General features: G+C 37.2%; 2 protein-coding genes across 4 annotated transcripts in view; one reads left to right on the top strand and one right to left on the bottom strand.

Annotated features, from left to right (window-relative positions):
• Positions 1 to 20,420, bottom strand: part of alkal1 (ALK and LTK ligand 1) — a 53,594-nt gene extending 33,174 nt beyond the window's left edge. Inside the window, exons 1-5 of the mRNA XM_062027810.1 lie at positions 20,235 to 20,420; positions 20,070 to 20,171; positions 12,464 to 12,566; positions 12,307 to 12,390; positions 1,563 to 1,800 (exon numbers count right to left, since the gene is read on the bottom strand). Of these exons, the coding sequence (XP_061883794.1) occupies positions 1,563 to 1,800; positions 12,307 to 12,390; positions 12,464 to 12,566; positions 20,070 to 20,086 (442 nt within the window). The 5' untranslated portion in view covers positions 20,087 to 20,171; positions 20,235 to 20,420. The remainder of the gene's footprint in view (positions 1 to 1,562; positions 1,801 to 12,306; positions 12,391 to 12,463; positions 12,567 to 20,069; positions 20,172 to 20,234) is intronic.
• zgc:153738 (uncharacterized protein LOC558115 homolog) overlaps positions 14,591 to 24,553 on the top strand; it is a 33,201-nt gene continuing 23,238 nt past the window's right edge. The window contains exons 1-5 of one of the 3 annotated variants that reach the window (XM_062027795.1): positions 14,591 to 14,634; positions 15,570 to 15,635; positions 20,096 to 20,165; positions 20,241 to 20,423; positions 22,854 to 22,973. In XM_062027795.1, coding sequence (XP_061883779.1) covers positions 15,625 to 15,635; positions 20,096 to 20,165; positions 20,241 to 20,423; positions 22,854 to 22,973 — 384 coding nt within the window. In that variant the 5' untranslated portion in view covers positions 14,591 to 14,634; positions 15,570 to 15,624. Of the gene's footprint in view, positions 14,635 to 15,569; positions 15,636 to 19,185; positions 19,377 to 20,095; positions 20,424 to 22,853; positions 22,974 to 24,553 lie in introns of those variants that run through there. The other 2 variants (XM_062027793.1, XM_062027796.1) reach the window with 2 other exon arrangements.

Here is a 24,553-nt window from a genome sequence, read left to right as displayed (position 1 = left end):
TTTCCATTATGTTTTGGCATTTACAGTAATACACCGACAAATCTACACTTGTTGATTTGCCGTTAAAAAAATAAAAAAAAATAAAAAATAAAAACTGGCAGCTCAGGTGCCAAATTTTTACTGTACAATTTCAGGTATTTTTATTTACAGTAAAAAAACTAATTTTACAGTAAAAGTCTGGCTACAGCACTGCCTTTTTTTCTTCTTTTTTTTTAACCATAAAAACAGCAGTACTGTTTTTCCATTTACTGGAATATACACTAAATTTTGAGGTGAAATTATTGCAATTTAACTCTTTTTTTTTTTACATTTTAGTTTAAAAAAAATCTAATAAAATGCAATAAAAAAATGGTGCAATAATAGTATTCACTGTTAGAAGCGGCCCCTGGGGCCAAACATTACTGCCATGTTGCCCTCAGTGAAAACCACTTTGACACCTGTGACTTAGGCTGACTATCCATCCATCCATTTTCTACCGCTTGTCCCTATCTCAGCTGCATTCGGGCAGAAGGCGGGGTACACCCTGGACAAGTCACCACCTCATATGCTACTTAGGGATGTCCGATAATGGCTTTTTGCCGATATCCGATATGCCGATATTGTCCAACTCTTTAATTACCGATACCGATATCAACCGATACCGATATCAACCGATATATACAGTCGTGGAATTAACACATTATTATGCCTAATTTGGACAACCAGGTATGGTGACGATAAGGTACTTTTTAAAAAAATGAATCAAATAAAATAAGATAAATAAATTAAAAACATTTTCTTGAATAAAAAAGAAAGTAAAACAATATAAAAACAGTTACATAGAAACTAGTAATTAATGAAAATTTGTAAAATTAACTGTTAAAGGTTAGTACTATTAGTGGACCAGCAGCACGCACAATCATGTGTGCTTACGGACTGTATCCCTTGCAGACTGTATTGATATATATTGATATATAATGTAGGAAGCAGAATATTAATAACAGAAAGAAACAACCCTTTTGTGTGAATGAGTGTAAATGGGGGAGGGAGGTTATTTGGGTTGGTGCACTAATTGTAAGTGTATCTTGTGTTTTTTGAGTGGATTTAATAAATTAAAAAAAAAAAAAAAAAAAAAAAAAAAAAAAAAAAAAAAAACACCGAGACTGATGATAAAAAAAACGATACCGATCATTTCCGATATTACATTTTAACGCATTTATCGGCCGATAATATCGGCAGACCGATATTATCGGACATCTCTAATGCTACTGTATTTTAATGTTGGTCACCATGGTAACGAGTGTGTTCCGAGGCGGTCAAAAAGTCAAAGAACCTTTGCATCCATGACGGAAGCACTTAAAGGTTGACAATACAGTCAGTGAGGTTGTATTTTTGCCTCATTCCTGTGAGAATCCTGCGAGCGACAGCGGCATAATACTGAGCAGATAAAAGTGTATGGACTTTTGTTCAGAGATGTAGTCAGATACAGGTAATGACGCCCATGACAGCTGTCTCCCCGCACGCCCAAACGAGGGATTAAGCTTCCATCATCACAACGCTGAGAATAAATCTCATCAGCTTACCTACGAGTTGAGCGCCGTCCAGCCCGGGCACGTAGAGAGGCTTTCCTCGGGGGGACCACCTCAGGTCCCGCGGGGGGCCCAGGAGCCCGCCGGGCGTGACCTGCAAGAGGATGTCCAGCAACAAGGTCCTCCTCTCCCGCCGCCGCACCTCCTGGCCGTCCGGGCACAGGTCGGCCGAGGCGAGGAGCAGCAGGAGGACGGCCAGGAGCACGTGACATTTTCTCTCCACCTGCATGACCTGGTGCAGGGAATACACCACAAACCACTGTGATGCAGGACTGTACGTTACCTCAAAGAACACAAGTATCAACAGTATCCATATTTTCATGTGACTATCCATTTCAGCGCATAAACATCTGGTATCGCCATGCAGCGCGGATAGTTCAGTATCGACCCGCACATGACTATTGGGAAATGACCAAAATTACCTTGATTTGACCGTTGAAATGTGGTCATTTTCCAACCAATATTCTACAACACAAATACAACGTTCATACAACATGCTTTTTGACAACGTTTAATCAATGTCAGGTTGTGACATTGAAATTTGGTAATTTCCCAACCAATATTCTACAACACAAATACAGCATTGAAACAACATGTGTTTTGACAACGTTTAATCAATGTCAGGTTGTGACGTTGATTTAATATTGAAATTTGGTCATTTCCCAACCAATATTCTACAACACAAATACGTTGAAACAACATGCTTTTTGACAACGTTTAATCAATGTTGGGTTCTGACGTTGATTTAACATTGAAATTTGGTAATTTCCCCAACCAATATTCTACAACACAAACCTAACGTTGAAACAACATGCTTTTTGACAACGTTTAATCAATGTCGGCTTCTGTTGTTGATTTATCATTGAAATTTGGTCCTTTCCCAACCAATATTCTACAACACAAACACAACATTGAAACAACATGCTTTTTGACGACGTTTAATCAATGTCAGGTTGTGATGTTGAAATTTGGTCATTTCCCAACCAATATTCTACAACACAAATATAACATTGAAACAACATGTGTTTTGACAACGTTTAATCAATGTCAGGTTGTGACGTTGATTCAACATTGAAATTTGGTCATTTCCCAACCAATATTCTACAACACAAATATAACATTGAAACAACATGTGTTTTGACAACGTTTAATCAATGTCAGGTTGTGACGTTGATTTAATATTGAAATTTGGTCATTTCCCAACCAATATTCTACAACACAAATACGTTGAAACAACATGCTTTTTGACGACGTTTAATCAATGTTGGGTTCTGACGTTGATTTAACATTGAAATTTGGTAATTTCCCCAACCAATATTCTACAACACAAACCTAACGTTGAAACAACATGCTTTTTGACAACGTTTAATCAATGTCGGCTTCTGTCGTTGATTTATCATTGAAATGTGGTCCTTTCCCAACCAATATTCTACAACACAAATACAACATTGAAACAACATGCTTTTTGACGACGTTTAATCAATGTCAGGTTGTGACGTTGAAATTTGGTCATTTCCCAACCAATATTCTACAACACAAATATAACATTGAAACAACATGTGTTTTGACAACGTTTAATCAATGTCAGGTTGTGACCTTGATTCAACATTGAAATTTGGTCATTTCCCAACCAATATTCTACAACACAAATACAACGTTGAAACAACATACTTTTTGATGTTTATTCAATGTCAGGTTGTAACGTTGATTTGACCATTGAAATTTGGTCATTTCCCAACCAATATTCTACAACACAAATACAACATGCTTTTTGACAACGTTTAATCAATGTCAGGTTGTGACATTGAAATTTGGTCATCTCCCAACCAATATTCTACAACACGAATACAATGTTGAAACATGCTTTTTGACGACATTTAAATCAATGTATGGTCTCAACGTTGATTTGACCATTGAAATTTGGCCATTTCCCAACCAATATTCTACCACACAAATACAATGTTGAAACAACATGCTTTTTGACGACGTTTAATCAATGTCAGGTTGTGACGTTGATTCAACATTGAAATTTGGTCATTTCCCAACCAATATTCTACAACACAAATAAAGCATTGAAACAACATGCTTTTTGACAACGTTTAATCAATGTCAGGTTGTGACGTTGATTTAATATTGAAATTTGGTCATTTCCCAACCAATATTCTACAACACAAATACGTTGAAACAACATGCTTTTTGACAACGTTTAATCAATGTTCGGTTCTGACGTTGATTTAACATTGAAATTTGGTCATTCCCCCAACCAATATTCTACAACACAAATACAACGTTGAAACAACATGCTTTTTGACGACGTTTAATCAATGTCAGGTTGTGACGTTGATTCAACATTGAAATTTGGTCATTTCCCAACCAATATTCTACAACACAAATACAACATGCTTTTTGACAACGTTTAATCAATGTCAGGTTGTGACATTGAAATTTGGTCATCTCCCAACCAATATTCTACAACACGAATACAATGTTGAAACATGCTTTTTGACGACATTTAAATCAATGTATGGTCTCAACGTTGATTTGACCATTGAAATTTGGTCATTTCCCAACCAATATTCTACAACACAAATACAACGTTGAAACAACATGCTTTTTGATGACGTTTAATCAATGTCAGGTTGTGACGTTGATTCAACAGTGAAATTTGTTCATTCCCCCAACCGATATTCTACAACACAAACCTAACGTTGAAACAACATGCTTTTTGACAACGTTTAATCAATGCTGGGTTCTGACGTTGATTTGACCATTGAATTTTGGTCATTTCCCAACCAATATTCTACAACACAAATACAACATGCTTTTTGACCAAAATTACGTTGAAATTTGGTCATTTCCCAACCAATATTCTACAACAAATACAACGTTGAAACAACATACTTTTTGACACGTTTAATCAATGTCGGGTTCTGGCGTGGATTTAACATTGAAATTTGGTCATTTCCCAACCAATATTCTACAACACAAATACAACGTTGAAACAACATGCTTTTTGACAACGTTTAATCAATGTTGGGTTCTGACGTTGATTTAACATTGAAATTTGGTCATTTCCCAACCAATATTCTACAACACAAATACAACGTTGAAACAACATGCTTTTTGATGTTTATTCAATGTCAGGTTGTAACGTTGATTTGACCATTGAAATTTGGTCATTTCCCAACCAATATTCTACAGTACAAATACAACATGCTTTTTGACAACGTTTAATCAATGTCGGCTTCTGTTGTTGATTTATCATTGAAATTTGGTCCTTTCCCAACCAATATTCTACAACACAAACACAACATTGAAACAACATGCTTTTTGACGACGTTTAATCAATGTCAGGTTGTGATGTTGAAATTTGGTCATTTCCCAACCAATATTCTACAACACAAATATAACATTGAAACAACATGTGTTTTGACAACGTTTAATCAATGTCAGGTTGTGACGTTGATTCAACATTGAAATTTGGTCATTTCCCAACCAATATTCTACAACACAAATATAACATTGAAACAACATGTGTTTTGACAACGTTTAATCAATGTCAGGTTGTGACGTTGATTTAATATTGAAATTTGGTCATTTCCCAACCAATATTCTACAACACAAATACGTTGAAACAACATGCTTTTTGACGACGTTTAATCAATGTTGGGTTCTGACGTTGATTTAACATTGAAATTTGGTAATTTCCCCAACCAATATTCTACAACACAAACCTAACGTTGAAACAACATGCTTTTTGACAACGTTTAATCAATGTCGGCTTCTGTCGTTGATTTATCATTGAAATGTGGTCCTTTCCCAACCAATATTCTACAACACAAATACAACATTGAAACAACATGCTTTTTGACGACGTTTAATCAATGTCAGGTTGTGACGTTGAAATTTGGTCATTTCCCAACCAATATTCTACAACACAAATATAACATTGAAACAACATGTGTTTTGACAACGTTTAATCAATGTCAGGTTGTGACGTTGATTCAACATTGAAATTTGGTCATTTCCCAACCAATATTCTACAACACAAATACAACGTTGAAACAACATACTTTTTGATGTTTATTCAATGTCAGGTTGTAACGTTGATTTGACCATTGAAATTTGGTCATTTCCCAACCAATATTCTACAACACAAATACAACATGCTTTTTGACAACGTTTAATCAATGTCAGGTTGTGACATTGAAATTTGGTCATCTCCCAACCAATATTCTACAACACGAATACAATGTTGAAACATGCTTTTTGACGACATTTAAATCAATGTATGGTCTCAACGTTGATTTGACCATTGAAATTTGGCCATTTCCCAACCAATATTCTACCACACAAATACAATGTTGAAACAACATGCTTTTTGACGACGTTTAATCAATGTCAGGTTGTGACGTTGATTCAACATTGAAATTTGGTCATTTCCCAACCAATATTCTACAACACAAATAAAGCATTGAAACAACATGCTTTTTGACAACGTTTAATCAATGTCAGGTTGTGACGTTGATTTAATATTGAAATTTGGTCATTTCCCAACCAATATTCTACAACACAAATACGTTGAAACAACATGCTTTTTGACAACGTTTAATCAATGTTCGGTTCTGACGTTGATTTAACATTGAAATTTGGTCATTCCCCCAACCAATATTCTACAACACAAATACAACGTTGAAACAACATGCTTTTTGACGACGTTTAATCAATGTCAGGTTGTGACGTTGATTCAACATTGAAATTTGGTCATTTCCCAACCAATATTCTACAACACAAATACAACATGCTTTTTGACAACGTTTAATCAATGTCAGGTTGTGACATTGAAATTTGGTCATCTCCCAACCAATATTCTACAACACGAATACAATGTTGAAACATGCTTTTTGACGACATTTAAATCAATGTATGGTCTCAACGTTGATTTGACCATTGAAATTTGGTCATTTCCCAACCAATATTCTACAACACAAATACAACGTTGAAACAACATGCTTTTTGATGACGTTTAATCAATGTCAGGTTGTGACGTTGATTCAACAGTGAAATTTGTTCATTCCCCCAACCGATATTCTACAACACAAACCTAACGTTGAAACAACATGCTTTTTGACAACGTTTAATCAATGCTGGGTTCTGACGTTGATTTGACCATTGAATTTTGGTCATTTCCCAACCAATATTCTACAACACAAATACAACATGCTTTTTGACCAAAATTACGTTGAAATTTGGTCATTTCCCAACCAATATTCTACAACAAATACAACGTTGAAACAACATACTTTTTGACACGTTTAATCAATGTCGGGTTCTGGCGTGGATTTAACATTGAAATTTGGTCATCTCCCAACCAATATTCTACAACACGAATACAATGTTGAAACATGCTTTTTGACGACATTTAAATCAATGTATGGTCTCAACGTTGATTTGACCATTGAAATTTGGCCATTTCCCAACCAATATTCTACCACACAAATACAATGTTGAAACAACATGCTTTTTGACGACGTTTAATCAATGTCAGGTTGTGACGTTGATTCAACATTGAAATTTGGTCATTTCCCAACCAATATTCTACAACACAAATAAAGCATTGAAACAACATGCTTTTTGACAACGTTTAATCAATGTCAGGTTGTGACGTTGATTTAATATTGAAATTTGGTCATTTCCCAACCAATATTCTACAACACAAATACGTTGAAACAACATGCTTTTTGACAACGTTTAATCAATGTTCGGTTCTGACGTTGATTTAACATTGAAATTTGGTCATTCCCCCAACCAATATTCTACAACACAAATACAACGTTGAAACAACATGCTTTTTGACGACGTTTAATCAATGTCAGGTTGTGACGTTGATTCAACATTGAAATTTGGTCATTTCCCAACCAATATTCTACAACACAAATACAACATGCTTTTTGACAACGTTTAATCAATGTCAGGTTGTGACATTGAAATTTGGTCATCTCCCAACCAATATTCTACAACACGAATACAATGTTGAAACATGCTTTTTGACGACATTTAAATCAATGTATGGTCTCAACGTTGATTTGACCATTGAAATTTGGTCATTTCCCAACCAATATTCTACAACACAAATACAACGTTGAAACAACATGCTTTTTGATGACGTTTAATCAATGTCAGGTTGTGACGTTGATTCAACAGTGAAATTTGTTCATTCCCCCAACCGATATTCTACAACACAAACCTAACGTTGAAACAACATGCTTTTTGACAACGTTTAATCAATGCTGGGTTCTGACGTTGATTTGACCATTGAATTTTGGTCATTTCCCAACCAATATTCTACAACACAAATACAACATGCTTTTTGACCAAAATTACGTTGAAATTTGGTCATTTCCCAACCAATATTCTACAACAAATACAACGTTGAAACAACATACTTTTTGACACGTTTAATCAATGTCGGGTTCTGGCGTGGATTTAACATTGAAATTTGGTCATTTCCCAACCAATATTCTACAACACAAATACAACGTTGAAACAACATGCTTTTTGACAACGTTTAATCAATGTTGGGTTCTGACGTTGATTTAACATTGAAATTTGGTCATTTCCCAACCAATATTCTACAACACAAATACAACGTTGAAACAACATGCTTTTTGATGTTTATTCAATGTCAGGTTGTAACGTTGATTTGACCATTGAAATTTGGTCATTTCCCAACCAATATTCTACAGTACAAATACAACATGCTTTTTGACAACGTTTAATCAATGTCAGGTTGTGACATTGAAATTTGGTCATCTCCCAACCAATATTCTACAACACAAATACGTTGAAACAACATGCTTTTTGACAACGTTTAATCAATGTTGGGTTCTGACGTTGATTTAACATTGAAATTTGGTCATTTCCCAACCAATATTCTACAACACAAATACAACATTGAAACAACATGCTTTTTGATGTTTATTCAATGTCAGGTTGTAACGTTGATTTGACCATTGAAATTTGGTCATTTCCCAACCAATATTCTACAACACAAATACAACATGCTTTTTGACAACGTTTAATCAATGTCAGGTTGTGACATTGAAATTTGGTCATCTCCCAACCAATATTCTACAACACGAATACAATGTTGAAACATGCTTTTTGACGACATTTAAATCAATGTATGGTCTCAACGTTGATTTGACCATTGAAATTTGGCCATTTCCCAACCAATATTCTACCACACAAATACAACATTGAAACAACATGCTTTTTGACGACGTTTAATCAATGTCAGGTTGTGACGTTGATTCAACATTGAAATTTGGTCATTCCCCCAACCAATATTCTACAACACAAACCTAACGTTGAAACAACATGCTTTTTGACAACGTTTAATCAATGCTGGGTTCTGACGTTGATTTGACCATTGAATTTTGGTCATTTCCCAACCAATATTCTACAACACAAATACAACATGCTTTTTGACCAAAATTACGTTGAAATTTGGTCATTTCCCAACCAATATTCTACCACACAAATACAACATTGAAACAACATGCTTTTTGACGTTTAATCAATGTCAGGTTGTAACGTTGATTTGACCATTGAAATTTGGTCATTTCCCAACCAATATTCTACAACACAAATACAACGTTGAAACAACATGCTTGTTGATGTTTAATCAATGTCAGTTTCTGACGGTGATTTAACATTGAAATTTGGTCATTTCCCAACCAATATTCTACAACACAAATACATTGAAACAACATGCTTTTTGACAACGTTTAATCAATGTCAGGGTGTGACGTTGATTTGACCATTAAAATTTGGTCATTTCCCAACCAATATCCTCATGACAAATACAACGTTGAAACAACATGCTTTTTGATGTTTAATCAATGTCGGGTTATAACGTTGATTTAACATTGAAATTTGGTCATTTCCCAACCAATATTCTACAACACAAATACAACGTTGAAACAACATGCTTTTTGATGATGTTTAATCAATGCAGTGTTTCCCACACATTCATTTATTTGTGGCAGCCCGCCACGAAAGAATTAAGGCCGCGACAAATAGATTTTTTTTTTTTTTGTCCTGTCCAGCTTCTCAGGCAAATCATATAGTTGATGTAGATGCCCATATAGGCTGTTCAGATTTACTTTACAAAAGAGAAGTGTAGGATCAAGATTTTTGGAGCTCTTTGTTCAGTGGATCAGATGTTTGATGAAGCTTTGTGTCTATCTACCACCACTACTGTTTTCTGTTTATTTGTTACTGACTGTGGCAGGACACCTCTGCCTCTGTTGCACTTTATGTTGCTGGTAAATAATATGGTTGTAGTAGTAGGCTAAAGTTAAATTATTTAGTATGCACTAATTAAAGGGGCAGAGTTTTAAGAGACATTTTAGCTTTTATATTTTTATGATATATTTTTTGTAAGAACCACAATTAATAAATATATTTCAGTGAATAACTTATTAAAATCTGTATATAAATATGTACATAAAGTGTTGTAATTATATTGTAAAATGGATGGATGGATGGACGTTTAAAACAAAACTGTTATTATTAATTAGTAAATATACATTTTTTGAGCCTTTTTAGAGAAAATAATATTGTAGTAAATTATGCAAATTACTCGATGATGTCATGGTAACCACACCCATAGCCACGCCCCCACCGCCACAGGTATCTTGGCAGTTTATGGGAAACACTGCAATGTATGGTCTCAACGTTGATTTGGCCATTTCCCAACCAATATTCTACAACACAAATACGTTGAAACAACATGCTTTTTGACAACGTTTAATCAATGTCGGGTTCTGACGTTGATTTAAAATTGAAATGTGGTCATTTCCCAACCAATATTCTACCACACAAATACAACGTTGAAACAACATGCTTTTTGACAATGTTTAATCAATGTCAGGTTGTGACGTTGATTTAATATTGAAATTTGGACATTTCCCAACCAATACTCTACAACACCAATACAACGTTGAAACAACATGCTTTTTGACGACGTTTAATCAATGTGTGGTCTCAACGTTGATTTGGCCATTTCCCAACCAATATTCTACAACACAAATACGTTGAAACAACATGCTTTTTGACAACGTTTAATCAATGTTGGGTTCTGACGTTGATTTAACATTGAAATTTGGTCATTTCCCAACCAATATTCTACAACACAAATACAACGTTGAAACAACATGCTTTTTGACGACGTTTAATCAATGTCAGGTTGTGACGTTGATTCAACATTGAAATTTGGTAATTTCCCAACCAATATTCTACAACACAAATACGTTGAAACAACATGCTTTTTGACAACGTTTAATCAATGTTGGGTTCTGACGTTGATTTAACATTGAAATTTGGTCATTTCCCAACCAATATTCTACAACACAAATACAACGTTGAAACAACATGCTTTTTGATGTTTATTCAATGTCAGGTTGTAACGTTGATTTGACCATTGAAATGTGGTCATTTCCCAACCAATATTCTACAGTACAAATACAACATGCTTTTTGACAACGTTTAATCAATGTCAGGTTGTGACATTGAAATTTGGTCATCTCCCAACCAATATTCTACAACACGAATACAATGTTGAAACATGCTTTTTGACGACATTTCAATCAATGTATGGTCTCAACGTTGATTTGACCATTGAAATGTGGCCATTTCCCAACCAATATTCTACCACACAAATACAACATTGAAACAACATGCTTTTTGACAACGTTTAATCAATGCTGGGTTCTGACGTTGATTTGACCATTGAATTTTGGTCATTTCCCAACCAATATTCTACAACACAAATACAACATGCTTTTAGACCAAAATTACGTTGAAATTTGGTCATTTCCCAACCAATATTCTACCACACAAATACAACATTGAAAAAACATGCTTTTTGACGACGTTTAATCAATGTCAGGTTGTGACGTTGATTCAACAATGAAATTTGGTCATTCCCCCAACCGATATTCTACAACACAAATAAAGCATTGAAACAACATGCTTTTTGACAACGTTTAATCAATGTCAGGTTGTGACGTTGATTTAATATTGAAATTTGGTCATTTCCCAACCAATATTCTACAACACAAATACGTTGAAACAACATGCTTTTTGACAACGTTTAATCAATGTCGGGTTCTGACGTTGATTTAACATTGAAATTTGGTCATTCCCCCAACCAATATTCTACAACACAAACCTAACGTTGAAACAACATGCTTTTTTTGCCAACGTTTGATCAATCCGGCGTCAATTCGACCATTGAATTTCGCTCATTCCCCGACCAACAACGCGGATCCAAAGTTAGACACCAACTATTTTGCAACGTTGTCTCAATGCTGGGATATCACTACTAAATGACGCAATTCCCATTCTGTCTGGGTTTCTTCTATTTTGGACAAATTCTCTACAATCAGCGGTTGTCAAACTTCAGAGAACACTCCACTCCCCCAAGCACCACCACTCCACTCCCCCAAGCACCACCACTCCACTCCCCCAAGCACCACCATGATGACCGACACTAAAAGACAGCGTTGTAGGCCTAAATAACAATTTAAAAAATATGAAAAAAATTGTAATAAAACAATGATATAATATGTACAAAAATAAATAATATTTTACAAATATATAATATGTATAAAAATAACTATGATGAGACATTTAGAAGCAACAAAGTGTAGTTTTAGTGCCGCACACTTACTATTGAAGGACGGTAGACCTCCTGGACAGGGTTCGGTTCTGGTCCTGCTGGTCCTGTGCAGAAACGTCGGTATTTATACTTCTCCTGCAGGGACAATACCATCGATTTCGTGTGGGTGGCAAAGCGAGGTCGACATGTTCGGCGCGATGTCGCTCACTTTGGCGCGCATCACTCCGAGTCCGAGAAGAAGTTCACATGATTTGGTCGTCGGACTTCTGCGGCTCCCGGAGGATGGACTTGGCGGAAATAGTTGCTTTTGTCTGCGGGAAGATGGGAGAAGAAAGTTGGAGGTCGTCAGGTGGAAGAGGAGCGGCGCCACTGGTGGCTTCACGGACCTGTCGGCGTGTCGGACGTTTGTGCACCCGAGTCTGGAGTCTTGTGACACAGCGCGATGTATCGCTTTTAACCGCGATTGATGGAATTAAAATACAAAAACAAATGAATATTGTGGAGGGTTTTGTCATTGTTGGTTTGATTATATCTTTTATTGATTGATTCTGCTGCTGGTATTGGGGAGTGGGGGGAATACTGCTGTAGAATACTGTATTTATGTTATTCACATGTGGATAATGCTGTATAATAGACTGCATTTATATTATTCACATGAGAATAATGCTGTATAATAGACTATTTATATTATTCACATGTGAATAATGCTGTATAATACTGTATTTATGTTCTTCACATGTGAATAATGCTGTATAATAGACTGGATTTATATTATTCACATGTGAATAATGCTGTATAGACTATTTATATTATTCACATGTGAATAATGCTGTATAATAGACTGCATTTATATTATTCACGTGTGAATAATGCTGTATAGACTATTTATATTATTCACATGTGAATAATGCTGTATAATAGACTGCATTTATATTATTCACATGTGAATAATGCTGTATAGACTATTTATATTATTCACATGTGAATAATGCTGTATAATACTGTATTTATGTTATTCACATGTGAATAATGCTGTATAATAGACTGCATTTATATTATTCACATGTGAATAATGCTGTATAGACTATTTATATTATTCACATGTGAATAATGCTGTATAATACTGTATTTATGTTATTCACATGTGAATAATGCTGTATAATAGACTGCATTTATATTATTCACATGTGAATAATGCTGTATAATAGACTATATTATTCACATGTGAATAATGCTGTATAATAGACTGTATTTATATTATTCACGTGTGAATAATGCTGTATAATAGACTATTTATATTATTCACATGTGAATAATGCTGTATAAAACTGTATTTATGTTATTCACATGTGAATAATGCTGTATAAAACTGTATTTATGTTATTCACATGTGAATAATGCAGTATAATAGACTGCATTTATATTATTCACATGTGAATAATGCTGTATAATAGACTGCATTCTTATTATTCACATGTGAATAATGCTGTATAATAGACTGTATTTATATTATTCACATATGAATAATGCTCTATAATAGACTATATTATTCACATGTGAATAATGCTATATAATAGACTGTATTTATATTATTCACATGTGAATAATGCTGTATAATAGACTATTTATATTATTCACATGTGAATAATGTTGTATAATACTGTATTTATGTTATTCACATGTGAATAATGCTGTATAATAGACTCTATTATTCACATGTGAATAATGCTATACAATAGACTGTATTTATATTATTCACATGTGAATAATGCTGTAGAATAGACTGTATTCATATTATTCACATGTGAATAATGCTGTATAATAGACTGTATTTATATTATTCACATGTAAAAAATACCTAAGTGTTTGTCTATTGTGAGCGAACTGTGGTGCTGAATTTCCCCCCAGGGATCAATAAAGTACTTTCTATTCTATTCTATAATGTTGCTTTTTCAACCTGTTGCACAGTTTACACGTCACTTTTTTTATACGCTGTAAATATCAGGCATTAATACATTTTAATACAATTGTGAAGTTAAGTCAAAAGAAACGTCCATTTTAAAAGACAGGTAATAAAGTCAAGTGAGTTAAAATGAAGAATTATGATGAGAATATACAATATTTATGGGGTTGGTGATGGGAATAAAAACACTGTTATTATATAACTTTCATATATATGACCTTCTACCGTTTGCCAGTATTTATTCAATATATATTTTTACATTATAAAGTACAAATTTTGTTTTTTTTTGTACCCCAAATGACCACTATACACTCCTGTCCGGCAGGCGGCGGTGTGGCGCCTCTGAGCTGGTGGCCAATCACAGCCAAAGAAGATTGGACGCTGTTTTCCGTTTCCACGGCAACGCCATTCTCAAGGTACGCCGTCTTAATCTTTCGCGTTAACAGCAACGTCATGAAGAAGATTGAAACACTCGTTTTAAAACTTGATGTGTATTTGGAGACGATTGTCGAACAGGAAGCGAGAAAGTTGTCTAATAATACGTCATCGTTTTGGTTAGCAAAGTAGACACCATAGTGACGTCACATGTCTAACTGACCTCGCACGAAAAAAAAAAAAAGTTAAACACATGCCAGCTGGGTGTATTAAACTACGTAAAACATGGCTGCTGGTAGCACGGGCAGCAAAAATACAATAATATTGCGTATTTGTGTCACTTTATGCTAGTTAGCATAGCTCGGTGGGCGGGGCGTGTGATTGACCGGAAACGCTGAGCTTTCAAAACAAAAGACCGCGCAAGATGCGTGAATGAAACATTTAGGACCAAGTAGTTACATTTAACTGGTGAGTTTCACTTTCATCACAGATGTTTTTTGTAGTATTAGCTGTAGTTTATAGACGCTCATTCTCTGTTATCCCTTTACATATTAAAAGACGAATAAAATATTAATAAGCTCTATTATTATTATTATTATTATTATACCAAATTGCTTTAACAACTATCACACAAAGCTACGATGAGGACGTTTTTTTTGTTTTTTTTTTAAAAATAGTTTAGCAGACTGGTGTTTATATATTGTATAAATTAAATTAAACAAAAATCATCAACAATTTACGGTTTTAATTTTTATTTATTTAAATAGTTTAGCAGACTGGTGTTTATATATTGTATAAATTAAATTAAACAAAAAAAATCAAAACTGGGGAAAATTTGAGCAAAAAAAAGCCATGAAAAAGACGACATGTTGATACTAATAATCTAAGTGGATGCAAAATAGTGATGACTTGTTATATTTATTTTAGTCATATATTCCGATCAGTTTTTAATGATTTTATTTTTATTTTTTTACAGCTGACACCCACAGGAGACCAAACAGCTAGCACCTCCGTGTTCCTGTGAAGAAGAAATGTCACAAAGGTAAACTGATGTGTAAAAACAACAACAAATGCTCAACTTTCTTCAAGTCTGTTCTGATCTTATCCTTAAAAAATATTCTCGGGGTGTTGATATTGGATGTAGGTTTGATATCAGCAGAAAACAAGTATGGGATGATGTGTACAAGCAGTCCTGCAGTGTGTTTACTTGTGTGTGTGATATCACGTGCGATACAAGCGGTCCCGCAGCGTGTTTACTTGTGTGTGATATCATGTGCGATACAAACGGTCCTGCAGCGCATTTTCTTGTGTGTGAAACAAGCGGTCCTGCATTGTGTTACCTTGTGTGTGATATCCTGTGCAATACAAGCAGTCCTGCAGCGTCTTTACTTGTGTGATATCATGTGCGATACAAGCAGTCCTGCAGCGTGTTTACTTGTGTGATATCATGTGCGATACAAGCAGTCATGCAGCATGTTTACTTGTGTGTGATATCATGTGCAATACAAGCAGTCCTGCAGCGTGTTTACTTGTGTGATATCATGTGCGATACAAGCAGTCCTGCAGCGTGTTTACTTGTGTGATATCATGTGCGATACAAGCAGTCATGCAGCATGTTTACTTGTGTGTGATATCATGTGCGATACAAGAAGTCCTGCGGCGTGTTTACGTGTGTGATATCATGTGCGATACAAGCAGTCCTGCAGCGTGTTTACTTGTGTGATATCATGTGCGATACAAGCAGTCCTGCAGCGTGTTTACTTGTGTGATATCATGTGCATCACAAACGGTCCTGCAGCGTGTTTACTTGTGTGTGATATCATGTGCGATACAAGCAGTCCTGCAGCGTCTTTACTTGTGTGTGATATCATGTGCGATACAAGCAGTCCTGCAGCATGTTTACTTGTGTGTGTGATATCATGTGCGTTAGAAGCAGTCCTGCAGCATGTTTACTTGTGTGTGATATCATGTGCGATACAAGCAGTCCTGCAGCGTGTTTACTTGTGTGTGATATCATGTGCGATACAAGCAGTCCTGCAGCGTGTTTACTTGTGTGTGATATCATGTGCGATACAAGCAGTCCTGCAGCGTGTTTACTTGTGTGTAAAATCATGTGCGATACAAGCAGTCCTGCAGCGTGTTTACTTGTGTGATATCATGTGCATCACAAACGGTCCTGCAGTGTGTTTACTTGTGTGTGATATCATGTGTGATACAAGCAGTCCTGCAGCGTGTTTACTTGTGTGTGATACCATGTGCGATACAAGCAGTCTTGCAGTGTGTTTACTTGTGTGTGATATCATGTGTGATACAAGCAGTCCTGTAGCGTGTTTACTTGTGTGATATCATGTGCATCACAAACGGTCCTGCAGCGTGTTTACTTGTGTGTGATATCATGTGCGATACAAGCGGTCCTGCAGTGTGTTTACTTGTGTGCGATATCATGTGCGATACAAACAATCCTGCAGCGTGTTTACTCGTGTGTGATATCATGTGCGATACAATCAGTCCTGCAGCATGTTTACTTGTGTGTGATATTAAGTGCGATACAAGCAGTCTTGCAGCATGTTTACTCGTGTGTGATATCATGTGCGATACAAGCAGTCCTGCAGCGTGTTTACTTGTGTGTGATATTATGTGCGTCAAACGGTCCTGCAGCGTGTTTACTTGTGTGTGATATCATGTGCAATACAAGCAGTCCTGCAGCGCCTTTACTTGTGTGTGATACCATGTGCGATACAAGCAGTCCTGCAGCGTCTTTACTTGAGTGTGATAGCATGTGCGATACAAGCAGTCCTGCAGCGTGTTTACTTGTGTGTGGTATCAAGTACGATGCAAGCAGTCCTGCAGCGTCTTTACTTGTGTGTGATATCATGTGCAATACAAGCAGTCCTGCAGCGTCTTTACTTGTGTGTGATATCATGTGCAATACAAGCAGTCCTGCAGCGTCTTTACTTGTGTGTGATATCATGTGCGATACAAGCAGTCCTGCAGCGTCTTTACTCGTGTGCGATATCATGTGCGATACAAACAATCCTGCAGCGTGTTTACTCGTGTGTGATATCATGTGCGATACAATCAGTCCTGCAGCATGTTTACTTGTGTGTGATATTAAGTGCGATACAAGCAGTCTTGCAGCATGTTTACTCGTGTGTGATATCATGTGCGATACAATCAGTCCTGCAGCATGTTTACTAGTGTGTCATTAAGTGCGATACAAGCAGTCTTGCAGCGTGTTTACTCGTGTGTGATATCATGTGCGATACAAGCAGTCCTGCAGCATGTTTACTTGTGTGTGATATTAAGTGCGATACAAGCAGTCTTGCAGCGTGTTTACTCGTGTGTGATATCATGTGCGATACAAGCAGTCCTGCAGCATGTTTACTTCTGCATAGCTGGACAGACAGTTAACATTCAAATGTCCTCCAATAAATGCACAATTTCCTCTATTTTATTAAAGTCATTTACAAAAAGGTAAACATGCTAGGCTATAGGCTAGTAAGAGCTAGCAGCTACACAACAGATAAGCACACGATACCACACAAGCTAGACATACGTGATAATCATTGAACAATAAAACAGCACATTTGTCAACACAAGCAAGTTTTAAAAACGTACAGTTGCATATTACTTACACATACAAAGTCTCCTGTAACGTCGGGTCATTCTCCCAAGATGCAGCAGGAACTCCGGAGGCAAAGTGCAGGTGAGACAATGATTTATTTGCATAAATCATACTGGATACAAAATAAATAAAACTAGCGTGCCGATCGCACGGGAAGCAAAGCTAAGGAAGCTAGTGCCAAAGCTGAGCATAAGGAATTAAATAAGTAGACGACGTAACTTATTGCATAGAAGCAAATAAGACAGCCAGACAATGTGTGGCGAAAGACAGGAATCAGTAGCTCTCTGATTAGTGCCCAGGAGCAGGTGAGCGTCCCGGACACTAATCAGAGGCAGGTGAAACTAATCAGCACCCATGGAAACCAAAACACAAACCCAGGGGAGCTGAAAACAGAACTGAGGTAGTCAAACTAACAGAACAAAACATGATCGGATCATAACATCTCCAAGGCAGAAGCGTATTAAAAAGTATCCAGTAACAAATGTGTCCGCACCATTCAACTTACTGCGTCATGAGCTTAAAACAAGCATACACGTGCCGTAAAGTTGGTTCTCGGAGTAATATCACTTGATCAAGTCTATTTTCTAATGTTCTACAGCAGTGGTCCCCAACCGGTACCGGTCCGCGGAAGAAATAAAATAATAATAAAAAAAAAAAAAAAATTAAATCGACATAAAAAACACAATATATACATTATATATCAATATAGATCAACCGTCTGCAGGGATACAGTCCGTAAGCACACATACCGTATTTCCTTGAATTGGCGCCGGGAATATAGTATTTGCCTGCCTAGAATTACAGCCGGGTCAAACACGTTTTGCAAAATAATTAGCGCATGCTTGGCACTTCCGCCGGGTCAAATATGAGTCATTAAATGACTTCCTCCTCCTGGTGGTAGAGGGCGCTAGTGATCCTTCTTGCGACTGCTGGTACTGCAGAAGACCGGTGCTGCAGAAGAAGACAACAGGCAGCAAGCGTGAGGAGCCATTGTTTGCTTGCACTTTTACCATGGAGGTTTTCTAAACTGGACTTTCAATCGAAGCAGGAGGTAATACTTAAAGGAAGATCTCCATCGAGACAGAGAGACTTTTAAAACTGAAGAAAGATAAGGAAGACTTCTATAGGAGCTGCGCATGGACTCATTTATACCTAAAGGTAAGACCATAATAACGTTTTTTTTATTAAATGTGCTTTTCATGATAAGGTGAGCGCCGGAGTGAGAAGAGGTTTTAAAATAATTAACGCATGCTTGCCAATCCCGCATGCTTTTGGTAAACGCAGGAGTGAGAAGAGGTTTTAAATTAATTAGCGCCCCTGCGGCTATTCAAGGAAATACGGTAATTGTATTTCTTTATGAAAAAATTAAAAATAAATAAATAAAAAAAATTCCACCCCGGTACCGGTCCGCGGACCGATTGGTACCGGCCCGCAAAAGAAAAAAAAAAAGGAAAAAAAAGAAATACATTTTTTTATTTTTTTATTAAATCAACATAAAAAACACAATATATACATTATATATCAATATAGATCAATACAGTCTGCAGGGATACAGTCCGTAAGCACACGATTGTATTTCTTTATGAAAAAACAAAACAAAAATAAACCCCCCCCCGGTCCGTGGGACAAATTTTCAAGCGTTGACCGGTCCGCAGCTACAAAAAGGTTGGGGACCACTGTTCTACAGTACAAAATGATCAAAGTACGCACAATGATTCATGCTGATATCGTCTCAGATTAATATCAGCCAATATTCAAGGCTCCAATATCATAACATGGCGGTGTTAGATTTGACAAAAAAAAGTACCAGACTTGGTAGCCAACCCTCATGGCAAGACGTGTGTACGTTACCTGAAGTGTTTCCCCATCCATCCCAGGACGTACAACGAGCTGTGGGCCGAGGCCCAGGTGGAGTTGAGTCGTCTGCTGGTGGAGGAGATTCCCGAGGTGCCGCTGCGTCCAGAAAAGGACAGAGTGGTGTTCTTCCAGCGTCTGGCCATGCTCTACGTGCGCTACCTGCAGGTCTTCAGGCAACTGGAGAAGGCCGACGACCAGGTGGTGCACCCGCAGAAGAGACGACTCCTCCGGAACGTCCTGGAGGGAGTGATGGGCCGGGTCTTGGAGCTGAAAAACGAGATGGTGGACAAGGAGTTCTCAGAGTACCACTACATGGACGACGTCCTTCACGACCTGAAGCTCACGCCTGTGAGTTGTACTCCAGATGCTTCTTTGACGATCTAGTCCGGCGGTGTCCAAACTACGGGCGGCGAGACGTCAGGAGTTCAATAAGGAATGTGTCCCGTGGGGTGTTTCCAGATTAATTTCAAATATCTGACAAACTGATTGCTGAGAATCTGTCGACATTTTGAGACACCGTGCGTAAAGCAGGTCAACGACCGTGACGTCGACACAGCACATCATTTACTTATATGACCCAATCCAAACAACCTTCCCTAGACATAGTGCAAAAAACCCAACATTTAAATGGGAAAAATGCAAAACAATCCCCACACTTATGCATGTTTGGAACATTTTAGCTGCTTGGAATTTCGAATTGATGACAACTTGAAACAGGTCTTCACATGTGGACCCCGACTTAAACAAGTTGAAAGACTTATTGGGGTGTTACCATTTAGTGGTCAATTGTACAGAATATGTACTGTACTGTGCAATCTACTAATAAAAGTTTCAATCAATCAATCAAAACGGAAGTAAACAAGGTAGGAGTCGAAATTTCACATACCATTAATATCTAATAATATTAATTATGTATAACCTATATATTAATATAATATGTACACATATATATGCATAAAATACATTTATTGTTTCTTTACATGCAGTCGGCTTCCGTCCCTCGGCCAAATTGTTTTAACCCCCAAGTCAAAAGGTTTGGACACCCCTGATCTAGTCGGTCTGTGTACCTTCCGTTCATTCCATTTTGAATTCTTAAATGCAAAGCAAAAAAACAAATTTTGGGCCATTTTTTCCTATTTTCATTTCTGAAACAAAATGTTGAAAAACAATGTGTCAGGTTCAAACACTGGGAAAAAATAGAGGAATGAAGACATACTTGCCAACCCACCCGTTTTTAGCGGGAGAATCCCGGTATTCAGCGCCTCTCCCGACAACCTCCCGGCAGAGATTTTCTCCCGACAAACTCCCGGTATTCAGCCGGAGCTGGAGGCCACGCCCCCTCCAGCTCAATGCGGACCTGAGACTGAGTGGGGACAGCCTGTTCTCACGTCCGCTTTCCCACAATATAAACAGCTTGCCTGCCCAATGAAAGGAGAAGTTAAACAGGACAATACTGCCATCTAAAGGATAGCCAACGGAACACTGAAATTCAAGTATTTTCTTTTCTTTTCTATGTAAATAAAAAAAAAAAAAAAAAAAAAATATATATATATATATATATATATATATATATATATAGCTAGAATTCACTGAAAGTCAAGTATTTCATATATATATATATGTATGTATATATATATATATATATATATATATATGAAATACTCGAGTTGGTGAATTCTAGCTGTAAATAACCACGACCCCAACCCCAACCCCACCCCCACCCCCGACCAAGCCCCCCCCCCGACCCCCCTACCCCCCACCTCCCGATATTGACATCTATTAAACAAGTCAAGAAGCAAAGAATTAAACAGAGACAGAATTCAATTTGAGGAGAGACGCTTGGACATCTGTACCCTCGTACAGGGTCATTACGCTCTGCCAAAAGATTGTACGCCTCCCCCTTTATTTGGACTTTCTCTGACCACATGACAACAGCTGCTTCTAAGAGACAAGGTCGTAAACAGCCATCGCCTTTGATTGCAACAGTTCAAAAGAAAAGGTCGTAAAAGAGTTCAAAAAGAGGTTCGTAAAACAGTTGGAAAAGGAGGTTCAAAAAGAGGTCGTCTGGAACTTGGGCAGATCCTGACGTCTCTCCGCTTTGTAGTCCTTTGGTTAAAACAATATCTTTCTGTTGATTACAATACATGAAAGAAACAAACACCTTCATGTTGCTTCCCCCCCTTACACAGTGGAGTTTTACCAGCCTTCTTCTTGGTAGGTTTCAAAGACAGCTTTTGGTCTTCTCACCGGGAACTCATTTCAAAACAAAGTTTTTGTGATAACTTTGATAAAATTATTCTAACACAATGACACTTTAAAAAAAAAACGACAATAGGACTCCAGCTGAACAAAGGTGTTAGCGTTATGCTAAAAAAACATGCTAAACGCAAAGGAAAAGCTAAAATACTGCTTCCGGTTCAATTTGTCATCACACAGATAAACACACATTTTTTTGTATTTTGGATGGACATATATTCGATGTTTGTGTTTATCTGGAGAAATAAAAATCCATAAAAGGAAAAAAGTACAACATTTTAATGAAAATCAACCCATTTGTTTGTTTTAAAATCTGCCATCCATCCATCCATTTTCTACCGCTTGTCCCTTTTTGGGGTCGCGGGGGATGCTGGAGCCTATCTCAGCCATATATAGTAAAAATCGAAAAACGGCCCTAATTTTTTTTTTTGATTTGCGTTTAAGAATTGGAAATAGAATGAAGGGAAGGTACACAGACCCTGGTCCGTTTGGTTTCTGCTACCGACAAACTTTTCTCACCAGGCCGAACTTGAGATCCCGATCCCGACCTACTTCCTGCGCGACCGCAGCGGCGACAGCCTGGAGCGGACAACGATGGTGACAAACATCCTCCAGACGATGGAGACCACGGTGACCCAGAAAGTGAGTGAGGCCAACTTTAGCGTGGAGTACGCCAGCACTACCCCGGAACACACCTTCACACAGGGAACGAGAACAACGGGTACTAAAAAATAGCTCTGATTACCCGGTAGCAGGTTTCCGCAATCAGCAGCGTTCGGTCTGGCAAGAAGTAGGAAGTTTTATTATGAAGTCCCACAAATACAAAGAGTTCTGAATGTATTGTGTTACATCCTAGCATGTGGTGCAAATAACATTACTTATGATACTAATTGTGATTCTAAAGAAAATACCATATTTTAAGGTATATAAAAAAAATATTTTTCCATATATTAGCCGTACCGAACTATAAGCCGCAGATATAAACGTTGTGAAATGAGTTATTTACACAGAAATATTCTGTAAATGTTTATTTACGTACCTTAATTGTTTCCGCGGCCTGTAACACGGCAGTAAAACAGCTGATCAAACAAAACAGAAGTGAATTATATTTATATAGCGCTTTTCTCTAGTGACTCAAAGGGCTTTACATAGTGAAACCCAATATATAAGTTACATTTTTAAACCAGTGTGGGTGGCACTGGGAGCAGGTGGGTAACGTGTCTTGCCCAAGGACACAACGGCAGTGACTAGGATGGCAGAAGCTGGGATCGAGCCTGGAACCCTTAAGTTGCTGGCACGGCCACTCTACCAACCGCCCCAAGTCATCGTCATGGACCCACTAGCTGCGCAAGCTAGCTCTCCAGACTCATTAGCTCCACGGTGACATTTTGGTGAATTTACTGAGGAATTTGTGAAACCCAAACAATACGAAAAGAATGCTATTATAAGTTAATAATACCAACACAGACATGTTAGCGTATTAGCTAATGCTAACAACGCTAGCTTGATTACATCAAACACGTACGAATATGCATGAAAACACTCCTACAGACTTCGTAAGACGGTTTAGTAAAGTAAGAATAGTTTTAGTTATATTGTAAAACCTACAAACATTGCTCGGAGTGATGAATGAAGAATCATTTTGAGCAGAAACGCTATGGACGATTTTACATTCTGTTAAAGGCATCAAAACAGGGAGTACATTTTTCGACCTGAAAAACCTGCAGTGAGTAAACTCGTCCAAAAGATGGCGCCATAGCACAAACGGCAGCACACCTTTCCAGTCCTCAGTTTTGGGATGTAATGAAAACTATTGAACCCCAAACCTACATCCATAGGTTAGCCGCACCGTTTTATAAGCCGCAGGGTTCAAAGCACAGGAAACAAATAAGGGCTTATAGTTTGTAATTTACGATGTTTGGCCACTGTGACATTACACACAGTTTGAACAGTAACACTGTGTTTGGATATTTAATGAAGTGTTTGTTGGGTGTACCACAAGTACAGTTTGAGAATCACTGCGCTCGGTGTTAGTTTTAGACTGATGAAACTCTACATTTTGCTTTCTCAGGGCAGGAGACGTGATCTATGAATTGTCTAAATGAGAAACTACCCCTAAATACTACAAGATAGTATAAAAAGTTGTATTTTTTATTTTTGAGGCCTAGAGATTCATACATGCAAAACTGACCCCAAACCATTTCTCCCGGCCGAGCTTTTCT

Source organism: Entelurus aequoreus, linkage group LG19 (assembly GCF_033978785.1).
Source record: "Entelurus aequoreus isolate RoL-2023_Sb linkage group LG19, RoL_Eaeq_v1.1, whole genome shotgun sequence".
NCBI classification, from domain to species: Eukaryota; Metazoa; Chordata; class Actinopteri; order Syngnathiformes; family Syngnathidae; genus Entelurus; species Entelurus aequoreus.
This window is presented reverse-complemented; position numbering and strand designations above follow the sequence as displayed.